The 16303-nt window shown below is 47.3% G+C and overlaps 2 protein-coding genes across 7 annotated transcripts in view; one reads left to right on the forward strand and one right to left on the reverse strand.

The window, feature by feature from the left end:
* LOC116407773 overlaps positions 1–16303 on the reverse strand; it is an 880143-nt gene that overhangs the window by 783827 nt on the left and 80013 nt on the right. The window lies entirely within an intron of this gene.
* The window catches only part of tns1 (tensin 1), a 244620-nt gene that overhangs the window by 208857 nt on the left and 19460 nt on the right, over positions 1–16303 (forward strand). For 4 of the 6 annotated variants that reach the window (XM_031893769.1, XM_031893771.1, XM_031893770.1 and 1 more), the window contains one exon: positions 3923–4012. The exons of the other annotated variants lie outside the window; for them this stretch is intronic. In XM_031893769.1, coding sequence (XP_031749629.1) covers positions 3923–4012 — 90 coding nt within the window. The remainder of the gene's footprint in view (positions 1–3922; positions 4013–16303) is intronic. 6 annotated transcript variants of the gene reach the window in all.

Consider the following 16303-nt stretch of genomic DNA (forward strand, 5'->3'; position numbering starts at 1 on the left):
AATCTTACATTATAGTGAATAATGACACCGTTTGAAGGGATGAGACCAATTACAGAGCTGGGGGGGTGGTTATACTGTATATAAGCGCCAAACAAGCCTCGCTCATAACTAAACCTTCCAGACTTAGCGCTCCATTAAGTTTGTGGAATTGAGGAGCTGTCATGGCATCTTGCTACAGGTTTCTAGGGACCAAGTAACCTCAAACTGATTATTTTACGCGTTCCTTTATTTTCCTTTCTGATGGGGATTATACAGAATACAGTGGGACTCATTTGAAGGGCCCCCTCTGCCATAAAATGTTCCCTTCGGAATGGTGTTTAGACAAGGGAGATGCCGTGCTAAATACATGTAAGGTACAGTCTTTGGGTGGGACCGGGGGGCCATAAATCAGCTTGTTGAGCTCCAAGGGAAGTGCATAGAGACACAGGCTTTATTTAGTCAAAGAACAGAAATAAGCCCCTTACGTGTTTCTCCCGGGGCATGTACGGAATGCAGCCCATCAGCAGCAGTTTTTAGGGCACAGAGACGCGGGGCTGGATTTTTCTCCCTCTGGATTTAGCCCTAGCCCTCGTGCTTTTCCCCCCAACAAGATATTTAAAGAAGCCATGAATTTAGGCCTTGAAATGGGATCCGGATACAGTAGGATGAGTTACAGTATCAAAAGCGGGGGGATCGCTTGCGCCCTAGAGTTGTTTCCCTGTTGGAAGGGGAAGAAATAAACCAGTGGATCTCAACCTTCCTAATGCCGCGGCCCTTTAATACAGTTCCTCATGTTGTGGTGACCCCCAACCATAAAATTATTCCTAAGACCATCGGAAATATGTGTTTTCCGATGGTCTTAGGCGACCCTTGGGAAAGGGTTGTTCCACCCCAAAGGGGTCCTGACCCACAGGTTGAGAACCTCTGAAAGAAAGGAAGGAAGGAAGGGCAGACACTGGCAGGGCAGCTACTCGGGGTCCCAGTGATGCCCCTGTGCCAGTCTGTGCCAGCAGCACACAAGTTGTTGCACTGATGGAGGGGACATTCCCTAGGGACAAACATTGTCTTCCTACCCCTGTGCAAATAGAGACTAAAGGTGCCCATACACAGGCCAATTCTAGCTGCCGATATTGGTCCCCTAGACCAATGCGGCAGCTAATTGCCCGTGTATGGGCAGTACCGACAGGCCTGCCTAACCAATATCTGACCTGAAATCGGGCAGATATTGATCGGGCAGGTTAAAAAATCTAGTCGGATCAGGGGCTGCATCGACTCGTTGATGCGGTCCCCGAAATGACTTTGCCTATACCCGTCGTTATAATTCGATCGTTTGGCCATAGGGCCAAACAATGGAATTAGCCTGGATTCTCCCGATATCGCCCACCCGTAGGTGGGGGATATCGGGAGAAGATCCGCTCACTTGGCGACATCACCAAGCGAGTGGATCTGAAGGTGTATGGGGAAGGTAAGGGAATGTAAATGATTGTATGAGATCCAGAGAAAGCTTTCGGAATCTTTAGTGCTCCATCTGTAAAGGTGCTAATTCGGTCATTTGGCCCTGGGGCCAAATGATCAAATTATAACGCCTGGAATAGGCACAGTCGGTTCGGGGACTGCATCAACGAGCCAATGCGGTCCCTGATCCGAGTGAATTTTTTAACCTGCCCAATTGATATCTGCCCGATTTCAGGCCAGATATCGGTTGGGCAGGCCCGTCGTTTTTTCCCCTACACGGCCGATAAGCTGCCGAATCAGTCTAAGGGACCCATATCGGCAGCTACAATCGGCTCGTGTATGGCCACCTTTAATCTGTAGGAGAGTCAGAGGGGCAGATAAGGCCACAGTGATTCCATTGATGTCCTAATAATGACACCAACATACAATATATTACAATGTACTGGCGGCTCCATCTGCGGAGCTCTGGATCAGCTGAAATCTTGGGCTGGTTGGTTTTAGCGCTGGCAGAGCTTGGCAGGAATCCTTGGGTAGGAGGTTGGCAGTGGCACAACTAGAGTCCTTTGGGAACAATGGGAATACAGGACAATATGCTGAGACAGCTAAAGAGTCTCCTTCTAAGGGACACAGAGCTACTAGTAGCAGCTACTTGTTGTGGCTACTAAAACAGACAAAGCTGATCATTTACTGATAATTGTCCCTACGTGTGTTTAGCAGTATTGTCTATGGCAGGGGATTTTCTGGCATTTAGTAGCCGTGACAAGTAGCTGCTACTAAGTAGCTCCGTGTGTCTTCACCCTAAAGCTTTCCAGTTCCCCTCTGGACCAGAGCCATGCACTCCTTTATGCTGGACTGGCTCCAGAGTTCAGTAGTTGAGTTGACTTCATGTTGACCGGATACCGTGGTGACCCAATGTTATTAATAAACCCAGAAGCCAAGAATACATCCGTGGGGAAGCACATTGGGAACAGGCAGGGGGGGCAAAGGGGCTAATAAATGTAAAATGAAGGGTGGAATAAAGGGCTTGGGATCTGACCATGGTGCTGAAAGTTGTAGTTCAACTTCATTGTCTAAGAGGGAACTATGTGGCAGCTCCAACAGGTTCTGTAGACCCAGTTACCTATACACTGTGTTATGTGGGAACTCTGCCAAGCTCATAGTGTTTACACACCAACAACACAACCATGTGAGACCCACGTGTGGCAGCTTAACATGATCCGTCCGTGACACACGTGGTGCCCGGCGCCAGTCTCACCAGCTGTCATAAAGGATCAAATATAATTTATCAGAGCAATTAAATATGAGCATCCGTTTGCTGTGCCCATTGGCAGTGTCATCCCATTGGATTATCAGTTCCTTGCAGCTCGGTGCCCTACACATGGTGCCAGCGGCGATTCTGGGTGAATTTATTTCTTTTGTATCCATGGCACAGGGTCGAACTGGCCTGCCTGAGGACTAGGGGAACTCCTGATTGGCCCAGCCCACTATGGCCCCAGTCTGGGGTAATTCCCATCAGCCCTTCTTATTTACATCACAGACCAATATAAACTCTATACCATTTAGCGCTGTCTCTATCCAATTGGAGTGACCAATATAAACTCCATACCGTTTAGCGCTGTCTCTATCCAATTGGAGTGACCAATATAAACTCCATACCGTTTAGCGCTGTCTCTATCCAATTGGAGTGACCAATATAAACTCTATACCATTTAGCGCTGTCTCTATCCAATTGGAGTGACCAATATAAACTCCATACCGTTTAGCGCTGTCTCTATCCAATTGGAGTGACCAATATAAACTCTATACCATTTAGCGCTGTCTCTATCCAATTGGAGTGACCAATATAAACTCTATACCATTTAGCGCTGTCTCTATCCAATTGGAGTGACCAATATAAACTCCATACCATTTAGCGCTGTCTCTATCCAATTGGAGTGACCAATATAAACTCTATACCGTTTAGTGCTGTCTCTATCCAATTGGAGTGACCAATATAAACTCTATACCATTTAGCGCTGTCTCTATCCAATTGGAGTGACCAATATAAACTCTATACCATTTTGCGCTGTCTCTATCCAATTGGAGTGACCAATACAAACTCTATACCATTTAGCGCTGTCTCTATCCAATTGGAGTGACCGATATAAACTCTATACCATTTAGCGCTGTCTCTATCCAATTGGAGTGACCTATACAAACTCTGTACCATTTAGCGCTGTCTCTATCCAATTGGAATGGGCCCTGAATGGCCCTGGTTGGCCCTAGGGGGCCCAGTTCGACGTTGCCATTTTTAATTTTTCTATCCACAGATTTTGCTCATATAACTGAGTTATTAACATTTTTTATTTCTTTTCCTTTTTTTTCCCTTCATTCTCTTCATCCTCCTGTCTCCTCTCCGTGGTGGATTTCCCCTTTCTCACCTCTGGCTCCTTCCTCCTCCCCTGTTTGCACCATCAACCTGCCCGCGGCCTCTCCTCCATTCCTCCAGAGTACAACAACAAACTCCGGAATATCCGTAAAAGCATGAATAGCCCCCATCCCCATGGCGTGCAGCGCCAGCGTTCCTTCACTTTCTCTGGTCTGTTTAACCCCTTCCGTGCATGTCATGCTGCCCCCCAGCCTTGTGCCCCCCAGCTGCTCATAGCATGAGTCTTTGGCACCTTGTTATCATTCCATAGATTTTAGTTATGGGATTTTATTATTTTGCTGCTCTCTTTCCCATGGTCAAGTGAGAAGGAGGGCGGAGTAAGGCTTGGCCCCGCCTAACAGGGATGTCCATGGGTAAGAGAGCAGCCCAGGAATATGATGTAAAGTGATCACAGCTCTATACCTAGTAAGGAACATTGGATTACTAATGGGACCAGTGTTTATTCTAAGGGGAAATATGCTTTTATAGTAACCCCACGGCTATTACTTGTTTATTCAAGGCAACTAACTAAAAGTGTGTAAAATGCTTCTGGGTGATCTTAACCCGCTTTGAACTGGATGCATGAGGGCTTAGAAACAGAAATCCTGCTTCTAACTGTGTGAGGTGCGCCACAGCGTTCCGCCATATTGGACTGGTTTGGGCTTTTTGCAGTGATGTCCCTAAATACGTGGCCAATAGCAAAGGCGAATGACTTGTAGATGAGGCTAATAGCCCCTGGGATGCATGGCTCTGGCTGAGCTGAGTTGGTGCCATTATGACTTGGCTTTTCTAGAGTCACCAAGAAGGCTGCGATTTTGATTGGCTGATTGTATTTTGGTGTTGGAGGGGTTACTAGTGGCAGAATTGCATAGATGCTGTGTTAAAGTTACAGAGTCTTAATATATGAAATATAAATAGTTATTGTGAGGTTTCTGGTGAATGAAACTGGTAATGTATTTCTTCCCCTTTAAAATACAGCGTCTGTGTTCCGTAAAGCCACCTGGGTTTGTGTTGCAGCTTGAAGCTCCAACGGGGCCGCAGGGCGCGACTTTGTTACCCTTGGCACCGGCGCGAAGAGATACACGGAGCTATTTGTTTTATTTTATTAGATGTTGTGCAATGGAGCAACGTTCCTGCCCGGTGTCTGTGCCCTATTTAGTATGCGTACAGGCTTAACCAATCCCAAGGCTGTATCCATGAACCGGAGTCCCCATTGGCCTCTGCACTTCTGAGTTCTTTAATTGGTTTTCTAGAGCTCAAAGAGATTCACCTTGTACAAAATCACCCTGCGGAAGTGAAAATAGAGCGCTCGGTGCCGGCCCAGAATTCTCTCTCTCCGTGATATACAAGAAATGCAGGCTTATTATTGGTTGAGCTTGCATGCATACTAAACAGGGGAATATCATGTGATCATAGCAGCAGGACTTTGCCCCATGGGGTGGTTAACTTTTAGTAAGTTATAGAATGGCCAATTCTTAGCAACTTTTCAGTTGGTCTTCATTATTTATAGTTTTCTTATAGCTTCTTTTAACTCTTTGCAGCTTTCAAACAGGGGTCACTGACCCCCGGCAGCCAAAACCTATTGCTCTGTGAGGCTCCAGTTTTATTGTTATTGTTACTTTTTAGTACTTATTTTTCTATCCATGTCCTCTCCTATTCATATATGAGTCTATCATTTAAACCACACCCTGGTTGCTAAGGTCATTTGGATCCTAGCAACCAAATAGCTGGTGTTAAGGGAGAGCTGCTGAACAAACAGAAATAATAAAAAAAACTACTACTAATGAAAAATGAAGACCAATTGAAAATATTAACCCCTTAAAGATATCTGTCAGTTTAGGGGAGGCAGAGGAGTAAATATGGGTGGGGCAATTAGCCAAAGGGGGCAATTAGGATTGTGCTGGGGAACAAAATCTAGTTTGTTTGCCCTTTGAAGGACTTGGGGGTAAAATAATTACTGATAATAAGAAAAACAAAAGGCAGAGGGAGAAGCGGAGAAAGAGAAATAAGAGAAAGTAGGACGGAGGCAACAATAACGCAGGTTCTGTCGGTACAAATGCGCAGTTTCCCCGCGTAGCCAACGTTTCCTACGGATTATATTTCCCCCACTTGACTCAAATCCCCCAGGGAAATCCCAGTCATTATTTACTCACCCTCCCACAGAGCCTCTCCTTGTTTTATTGTGCTGTTTATTCTCCTGGTGTACTTCCAGAAGCATCTTAAAGGGGAACTTAAACCTACTAAAAAGAATATGGGTATAAATGCTGTATTTTATATACAGAACTTACTGTACCAGAACAATGGTGCAACAGCCTTTAAATTAGCCCCCAGCAGCTCGCCATCTTGGATCTTGTTAGGCCATCTATTGAGTGTCAGTGGCCCTGCACATGCTCAGTGGGCTCTGGGCTGTTATTGGGCAGCCAAGCTTAGGGGGCGTGGAAAGCATCAAGTGGGGATCATTTGCATAGAAGCTGATGCTACAGGACTGTGTAATTGTATATACAGTGAATAAAGTGCCCCCTATTGTAACATATAGGGATATTATAAGCCCCCGAGGAGTTCCTTATAATATATAGTGAATAAAGTACCCCCTATTGTAACATATAGGGATATTATAAGTCACAGAGGAGTTCCTTATAATATATAGTGAATAAAGTGCCCCCTATTGTAACATATAGGGATATTATAAGTCACAGAGGAGTTCCTTATATAGTGAATAAAGTGCCCCCTATTGTAACATATAGGGATATTATAAGCCCCCGAGGAGTTCCTTATAATATATAGTGAATAAAGTGCCCCCTATTGTAACATATAGGGATATTATAAGTCCCTGAGGAGTTCCTTATAATATATAGTGAATAAAGTACCCCCTATTGTAACATATAGGGATATTATAAGCCCCCGAGGGGTTCCCGAGGAGTTCCTTATAATATATAGTGAATAAAGTGCCCCCTATTGTATAATATAGGGATATTATAATTCACCAAGGAGTTCCTTATAATATATAGTGAATAAAGTGCCCCCTATTGTATAATATAGGGATATTATAAGTCACAGAGGAGTTCCTTATAATATATAGTGAATAAAGTGCCCCCTATTGTATAATATAGGGATATTATAAGTCACAGAGGAGTTCCTTATAATATATAGTGAATAAAGTGCCCCCTATTGTAACATATAGGGATATTATAAGTCCCCGAGGAGTTCCTTATAATATATAGTGAATAAAGTACCCCCTATTGTAACATATAGGGATATTATAAGTCACAGAGGAGTTCCTTATAATATATAGTGAATAAAGTGCCCCCTATTGTAACATATAGGGATATTATAAGCCCCCGAGGAGTTCCTTATAATATATAGTGAATAAAGTACCCCCTATTGTAATATATAGGGATATTATAAGCCCCCGAGGGGTTCCTTATAATATATAGTGAATAAAGTGCCCCCTATTGTAACATATAGGGATATTATAAGCCCCCGAGGAGTTCCTTATAATATATAGTGAATAAAGTGCCCCCTATTGTAACATATAGGGATATTATAAGCCCCCGAGAAGTTCCTTATAATATATAGTGAATAAAGTACCCCCTATTGTAACATATAGGGATATTATAAGCCTCCGAGGAGTTCCTTATAATATATAGTGAATAAAGTGCCCCCTATTGTAACATATAGGGATATTATAAGCCCCCGAGGAGTTCCTTATAATATATAGTGAATAAAGTGCCCCCTATTGTAACATATAGGGATATTATAAGCCCCCGAGAAGTTCCTTATAATATATAGTGAATAAAGTACCCCCTATTGTAACATATAGGGATATTATAAGCCCCCGAGGAGTTCCTTATAATATATAGTGAATAAAGTACCCCCTATTGTAACATATAGGGATATTATAAGTCACAGAGGAGTTCCTTATAATATATAGTGAATAAAGTGCCCCCTATTGTAACATATAGGGATATTATAATTCACCAAGGAGCTCCTTGGAGTTCCATAACCTGTATAAAAGCGCGATGCCTTCGGCCTCGCGCTTTTATACAGGTCATGGAACTCCAAGGTGACTTGTAATATCTCTATATTTTACAATAGGGGGTACTTTATTTATTATAATATATAAGTGACAGTAATGACATCACTAAGCTCCGATTATAACTGATGACATCAGTGCTGTTTATAAGGATATAATACACAGTTTGGTCCCATAGGGAAATGACCCAACTGTATACTATTTATGTATATATATATATATATACACCCTGTATATAGTGAGCAAGTCCCTAATGCCTTTCCCGTATACTCACCCCCCCACCCCCCCCCGGCACCGGAGACACACATAAAGCTATTTAGAGCCTGAAATAAACCCAACAATCACATCTGGGTGGATATTTTGAATAAGATATTGAAAAGGGTCGTTGACCCCCCCCAACCCCTGTTTCTATATTCACTTTATCACTTGACCCAGAGGCTTGCACTTTTCCAGCTGTTAGTACTTGTTCATTATATTATTGAGAGCCCCCCCAGATGCCTCGCTGCCCCGTTACCATACAGACATGGCTCCGAGCACTCGCTTGGAAGGACATCATGTGACCCGTTGGGTGGAAGGATCCCCTAATGAATAGGCAGCTTTGATTTGCTGAAGGCTCGGCCATGTTTCAGCCATTAAAAGGTTATTGTGTGTGTGTGTGTGTGTGCGGTTTCCATTCCTGCCTTGGCGCACAAACAATGGCCCCTCTTTGGGCGCTTGAGAAGTTGGGCTTTGTGCGCTGAGAATTTCCAGCCCTCCGTCGCGTTCCAGCAGGAAGACCCAAGCAGGACGGGCCGGGACTTGCCAAAGCCCAAATGCTCTGCTCGGCTGGAAAGCAATGATGGGAAATTCCTTCAATATTTGTCTTAAATTCACAATGCATTCCTCTTGTGTCTGCTCAGGGCCTTCATCTCCGCACCTTCATCCTCCTCTCCAAAGGCGTGAGAAAATGGATTATATTATTATAGTATACAGGTTGGTCATTTTCCTATGGGACCAAACTGTAAATTATATCCTTATAAACGGTGCTTAGTGATGTCATCAGTTATAATCGGAGCTTAGTGATGTAATTTCTGTCACATGACTCACTAAAACTTAGGTTTTATTGTAACATATAGGGATATTATAAGTCACAGAGGAGTTCCTTATAATATATAGTGAATAAAGTACCCCCTATTGTAACATATAGGGATATTATAAGTCACCGAGGAGTTCCTTATAATATATAGTGAATAAAGTACCCCCTATTGTAACATATAGGGATATTATAAGTCACCGAGGAGTTCCTTATAATATATAGTGAATAAAGTGCCCCCTATTGTAACATATAGGGATATTATAAGTCACCGAGGAGTTCCTTATAATATATAGTGAATAAAGTACCCCCTATTGTAACATATAGGGATATTATAAGCCCCCGAGGAGTTCCTTATAATATATAGTGAATAAAGTGCCCCCTATTGTAACATATAGGGATATTATAAGCCCCAGAGGAGTTCCGTGACCTGTAGAAAAGCACAAGGCCAAAGGGAACTCCTCGGGGGCTTATAATATCCCTATATGTTACAATAGGGGGTACTTTATTCACTATATATTATAAGGAACTCCTCGGTGACTTATAATATTCCTATATGTTACAATAGGGGGTACTTTATTCACTATATATTATAAGGAACTCCTCGGTGACTTATAATATCCCTATATGTTACAATAGGGGGTACTTTATTCACTATATATTATAAGGAACCCCTCGGGGGCTTATAATATCCCTATATGTTACAATAGGTGGCACTTTATTCACTATATATTATAAGGAACTCCTCGGGGACTTATAATATCCCTATATGTTACAATAGGGGGTACTTTATTCACTATATATTATAAGGAACTCCTCGGGGGCTTATAATATCCCTATATGTTACAATAGGTGGCACTTTATTCAATATATATTATAAGGAACTCCTCGGGGGCTTATAATATCCCTATATGTTACAATAGGGGGCACTTTATTCACTATATATTATAAGGAACTCCTCGGGGACTTATAATATCCCTATATGTTACAATAGGGGGTACTTTATTCACTATATATTATAAGGAACTCCTCGGGGGCTTATAATATCCCTATATGTTACAATAGGTGGCACTTTATTCAATATATATTATAAGGAACTCCTCGGGGGCTTATAATATCCCTATATGTTACAATAGGGGGCACTTTATTCACTATATATTGTAAGGAACTCCTCGGGGGCTTATAATATCCCTATATGTTACAATAGGGGGCACTTTATTCACTATATATTATAAGGAACTCCTCGGGGGCTTATAATATCCCTATATGTTACAATAGGGGGTACTTTATTCACTATATCTTTCCAGCAGGGATATAGCAGTCTACCTCTCAGGAGGGCTTGGGTTGGTGGTGGGGGCACAACCTGAGGCCAATAAGGATATGAGTTGTGCATAATGCCTATACCCTGTCCTACCTACCCCTGAAACCCCTGGTAGGAGGTCAATTAGGGTGATTCTGGGCAACCACTTACCATTATGAATAGCTGATACATTGTTATGAACAGGTCCCCATTCTACTTAGATGGTAGGACCCAACGCCCAAGGGGCCCGGTCAGACAAAGGCTTAGGGCCTAGGCTCCTTTAGGGGTCCCCGAGTCTTTCTATTAGTCTTGCCCAACCTTTACCCCTTGCTGCCTTCCCTTATCCCTTAGTATAAACAGCCGAGGGGCCACCAGAGACCCCCCTCGCTGGGTATTTAAAGCAAGAACTCTTTCCATAAACAGCATGTTCTGCAGGCGCCTCCCCCCCCCCCCCCAACCAGATATTTTATTTAGAGAATTTATGGGGCCCCAGCTGGAGAGTTTACAGGGCCGACTGACTGTCAGTGTAAGCGAATGAAGGGAACGTGGGACGGACAGAAGCAGAATGGGGGGGGAATGAAAAGGGTCAAAATTCTCTTATATCAGCAAATCTCTTAGAATGTAGGGGCCCTCCTCCTTGCCTTGGGGGGGGGGGGGGAGTTTCCCAGGGGTGCTTCTCCTTTCCTTGGGGGGCACTGTACCAGGGGTGCTTCTGCTTTCCTTGGGGGGCACTGTACCAGGGGTGCTTCTCCTTGCCTTGGGGGGCAGTGTCCCAGGGGTGCTTCTCCTTTCCTTGGGGGGCACTGTACCAGGGGTGCTTCTCCTTGCCTTGGGGGGCACTGTACCAGGGGTGCTTCTCCTTTCCTTGGGGGGCACTGTACCAGGGGTGTTTCTTCTCCTTGCCTTGGGGGGCACTGTACCAGGGGTGCTTCTCCTTTCCTTGGGGGGCACTGTACCAAGGGTGCTTCTCCTTGCCTTGGGGGGCACTGTACCAAGGGTGCTTCTCCTTGCCTTGGGGGGCACTGTACCAAGGGTGCTTCTCCTTTCCTTGGGGGGCACTGTACCAAGGGTGCTTCTCCTTTCCTTGGGGGGCACTGTACCAGGGGTGCTTCTCCTTTCCTTGGGGGGCACTGTACCAGGGGTGCTTCTCCTTTCCTTGGGGGGCACTGTACCAGGGGTGCTTCTCCTTGCCTTGGGGGGCACTGTACCAAGGGTGCTTCTCCTTTCCTTGGGGGGCACTGTACCAGGGGTGCTTCTCCTTGCCTTGGGGGGCACTGTACCAGGGGTGCTTCTCCTTTACTTGGGGGGCACTGTACCAAGGGTGCTTCTCCTTTCCTTGGGGGGCACTGTACCAGGGGTGCTTCTCCTTGCCTTGGGGGGCACTGTACCAAGGGTGCTTCTCCTTGCCTTGGGGGGCACTGTACCAGGGGTGCTTCTCCTTTCCTTGGGGGGCAGTGTCCCAGGGGTGCTTCTCCTTTCCTTGGGGGGCACTGTACCAGGGGTGCTTCTCCTTTCCTTGGGGGTACTGTACCAAGGGTGCTTCTCCTTTCCTTGGGGGGCACTGTACCAAGGGTGCTTCTCCTTTCCTTGGGGGGCACTGTACCAAGGGTGCTTCTCCTTTCCTTGGGGGGCACTGTACCAGGGGTGCTTCTCCTTGCCTTGGGGGGCACTGTACCAGGGGTGCTTCTCCTTTCCTTGGGGGGCACTGTACCAGGGGTGCTTCTCCTTTTCTTGGGGGGCACTGTACCAAGGGTGCTTCTCCTTGCCTTGGGGGCACTGTACCAGGGGTGTTTCTTCTCCTTGCCTTGGGGGGCACTGTACCAGGGGTGTTTCTTCTCCTTGCCTTGGGGGGCACTGTACCAGGGGTGCTTCTCCTTTCCTTGGGGGGCACTGTACCAGGGGTGCTTCTCCTTGCCTTGGGGGGCACTGTACCAGGGGTGTTTCTTCTCCTTGCCTTGGGGGGCACTGTACCAGGGGTGCTTCTCCTTGCCTTGGGGGCACTGTACCAGGGGTGTTTCTTCTCCTTGCCTTGGGGGGCACTGTACCAGGGGTGCTTCTCCTTTCCTTGGGGGGCACTGTACCAGGGGTGCTTCTCCTTGCCTTGGGGGGCACTGTACCAGGGGTGCTTCTCCTTGCCTTGGGGGGCAGTGTCCCAGGGGTGCTTCTCCTTGCCTTGGGGGGCAGTGTCCCAGGGGTGCTTCTCCTTGCCTTGGGGGGCAGTGTCCCAGGGGTGCTTCTCCTTGCCTTGGGGGGCAGTGTCCCAGGGGTGCTTCTCCTTGCCTTGGGGGGCAGTGTCCCAGGGGTGCTTCTCCTTGCCTTGGGGGCAGTGTCCCAGGGGTGCTTCTCCTTGCCTTGGGGGGCAGTGTCCCAGGGGTGCTTCTCCTTGCCTTGGGGGCACTGTACCAGGGGTGCTTCTCCTTGCCTTGGGGGGCAGTGTCCCAGGGGTGCTTCTCCTTTCCTTGGGGGGCACTGTACCAGGGGTGCTTCTCCTTGCCTTGGGGGGCACTGTACCAGGGGTGCTTCTCCTTGCCTTGGGGGGCACTGTACCAGGGGTGCTTCTCCTTGCCTTGGGGGGCACTGTACCAGGGGTGCTTCTCCTTTCCTTGGGGGGCACTGTACCAGGGGTGCTTCTCCTTGCCTTGGGGGGCACTGTACCAGGGGTGCTTCTCCTTGCCTTGGGGGGCACTGTACCAGGGGTGCTTCTCCTTGCCTTGGGGGGCACTGTACCAGGGGTGCTTCTCCTTTCCTTGGGGGGCACTGTACCAAGGGTGCTTCTCCTTGCCTTGGGGGGCACTGTACCAGGGGTGCTTCTCCTTTCCTTGGGGGGCACTGTACCAGGGGTGCTTCTCCTTTCCTTGGGGGGCACTGTTCCAGGGGTGCTTCTCCTTGCCTTGGGGGGCACTGTACCAGGGGTGCTTCTCCTTGCCTTGGGGGCACTGTACCAGGGGTGCTTCTCCTTGCCTTGGGGGGCACTGTACCAGGGGTGCTTCTCCTTTCCTTGGGGGGCACTGTACCAAGGGTGCTTCTCCTTGCCTTGGGGGGCACTGTACCAGGGGTGCTTCTCCTTTCCTTGGGGGGCACTGTACCAGGGGTGCTTCTCCTTTCCTTGGGGGGCACTGTTCCAGGGGTGCTTCTCCTTGCCTTGGGGGGCACTGTACCAGGGGTGCTTCTCCTTGCCTTGGGGGGCACTGTACCAGGGGTGCTTCTCCTTTCCTTGGGGGGCACTGTACCAGAGGTGTTTCTTCTCCTTGCCTTGGGGGGCACTGTACCAGGGGTGCTTCTCCTTTCCTTGGGGGGCACTGTACCAAGGGTGCTTCTCCTTGCCTTGGGGGGCACTGTACCAGGGGTGCTTCTCCTTTCCTTGGGGGGCACTGTACCAGGGGTGCTTCTCCTTTCCTTGGGGGGCACTGTTCCAGGGGTGCTTCTCCTTGCCTTGGGGGGCACTGTACCAGGGGTGCTTCTCCTTGCCTTGGGGGGCAGTGTCCCAGGGGTGCTTCTCCTTTCCTTGGGGGGCACTGTACCAGAGGTGTTTCTTCTCCTTGCCTTGGGGGGCACTGTACCAGGGGTGCTTCTCCTTGCCTTGGGGGGCACTGTACCAAGGGTGCTTCTCCTTGCCTTGGGGGGCACTGTACCAGGGGTGCTTCTCCTTTCCTTGGGGGGCACTGTACCAGGGGTGCTTCTCCTTGCCTTGGGGGGCACTGTACCAGGGGTGCTTCTCCTTTCCTTGGGGGGCACTGTACCAGGGGTGCTTCTCCTTGCCTTGGGGGGCACTGTTCCAGGGGTGCTTCTCCTTGCCTTGGGGGGCACTGTACCAGGGGTGCTACTCCTTGCCTTGGGGGGCACTGTACCAGGGGTGCTACTCCTTGCCTTGGGGGGCACTGTACCAGGGGTGCTACTCCTTGCCTTGGGGGGCACTGTACCAGGGGTGCTACTCCTTGCCTTGGGGGGCACTGTACCAGGGGTGCTACTCCTTGCCTTGGGGGGCACTGTACCAGGGGTGCTTCTCCTTGCCTTGGGGGGCACTGTACCAGGGGTGTTTCTTCTCCTTGCCTTGGGGGGCACTGTACCAGGGGTGCTTCTCCTTGCCTTGGGGGGCACTGTACCAGGGGCACTTCTCCTTGCCTTGGGGGGCACTGTACCAGGGGTGCTTCTCCTTGCCTTGGGGGGCACAGTATTACCCCATGTAATGTACAGGCCATTGTTCTTGCCCCAGTGTGGTATTTATATCTTGGGGACATGTCTCTATAGATTAGGGGTTCTTAAACTATGGGTTGGGACCCAAAATCAGTAAGGGTGGGCAACCTTAAATATCATTTCCTCCTACGCTAGTAATTAAACGATAGCACATAATTAATCAGAAACCACACCAGGCTGTCATTAATAATAAATGTGGGTCCCATCCAAAAAGCCCTGCATTCCACCCGCTGACACCTTCCCATGGCGTGACAGTTTCACTGCGGCACCAACGCCCTGTGCTGACTCCTGGCAGCTATTGGCCGACCACAGCGGCTCTGGAGAATGTAGCCATGGCCTAGCGGTGAATGGGGTTTCCATAGAGACCCTTCTGACTAGGGGGTGTCATTGGGGCCCGTCTGCCCCGAATCAGACGGCCTAGTGAATGTAGGACGGATCAGGCGCACAGTGACACCTGCTGGTCAGTAATAGTACAGCAAGATGTTACTTTTTTCCAATAGCCCTTAGGGCGATGGTCTTGACTCACAGTTGGGCTGCGCCTGCCAGAATTGTGTCCGATTCGCCAAAATTGATGCTACTGCGCATACGCCGAGCGGAACTTTAGGGAAGTACAATGAGCGAATTTTTATGTTAGTATAGGTATCGGGCCCCTTATCCGGAAACCCATTATCCACCATCACACATAGACTCCATTTTAATGAAATAATTCACATTTTTAAAAATGGTTTCCTTTTTCTCTGTAATAATAAAACAGTACCTGTACTTGATCCCAACTAAGATATAATTACCCCTTATTGGGGGCAGAACAGCCCTATTGGGTTTATTTAATGGTTAAATGATTCCCTTTTCTCTATAATAATAAAACAGTACCTGTACTTGATCCCAACTAAGATATAATTGCCCCTTATTGGGGGCAGAACAGCCCTATTGGGTTTATTTAATGGTTAAATGATTCCCTTTTCTCTGTAATAATAAAACAGTACCTGTACTTGATCCCAACTAAGATATAATTACCCCTTATTGGGGCAGAACAGCCCTATTGGGTTTATTTAATGGTTAAATGATTCCCTTTTCTCTGTAATAATAAAACAGTACCTGTACTTGATCCCAACTAAGATATAATTACCCCTTATTGGGGCAGAACAGCCCTATTGGGTTTATTTAATGGTTAAATGATTCCCTTTTCTCTGTAATAATAAAACAGTACCTGTACTTGATCCCAACTAAGATATAATTACCCCTTATTGGGGGCAGAACAGCCCTATTGGGTTTATTTAATGTTTAAATGATTCCCTTTTCTCTGTAATAATAAAACAGTACCTGTACTTGATCCCAACTAAGTTATAATTACCCCTTATTGGGGCAGAACAGCCCTATTGGGTTTATTTAATGGTTAAATGATTCCCTTTTCTCTGTAATAATAAAACAGTACCTGTACTTGATCCCAACTAAGTTATAATTACCCCCTATTGAAACCAAAACAATCCTATTGGGTTTAATTACCGGTTAAATAACTTTTTTAGTAGACTTAAGGTAGGAGATCGAAATTACGGAAAGACCCCTTATCCGGAATACCCCAGGTCCCGAGCATTCTGGATAATGGGTCCCATGCCTGTACCTGGTTGTTTTATGCGCAAGTGGCTGCAGTAAAAGTGTGTTATTAATGGCTTTGATGACAGGCAATGCCTACTAAGCAGTTTCTCTGCACTGCTGGTTCCGACTACAGAAACAATGTAGCAGAAGCCAGCTGGATCCCTGTAGGGATATAACACGCAGCCCGCGGCTCAGGCCCCCCCCCCCCAGACACTTGCTCCGCTGCCTCCGCTCCCTGATTGTGTTACACACAGAAATCCCACCGCTCCC

Source organism: Xenopus tropicalis, chromosome 9 (genome assembly GCF_000004195.4).
Source record: "Xenopus tropicalis strain Nigerian chromosome 9, UCB_Xtro_10.0, whole genome shotgun sequence".
NCBI lineage: Eukaryota > Metazoa > Chordata > Amphibia > Anura > Pipidae > Xenopus > Xenopus tropicalis.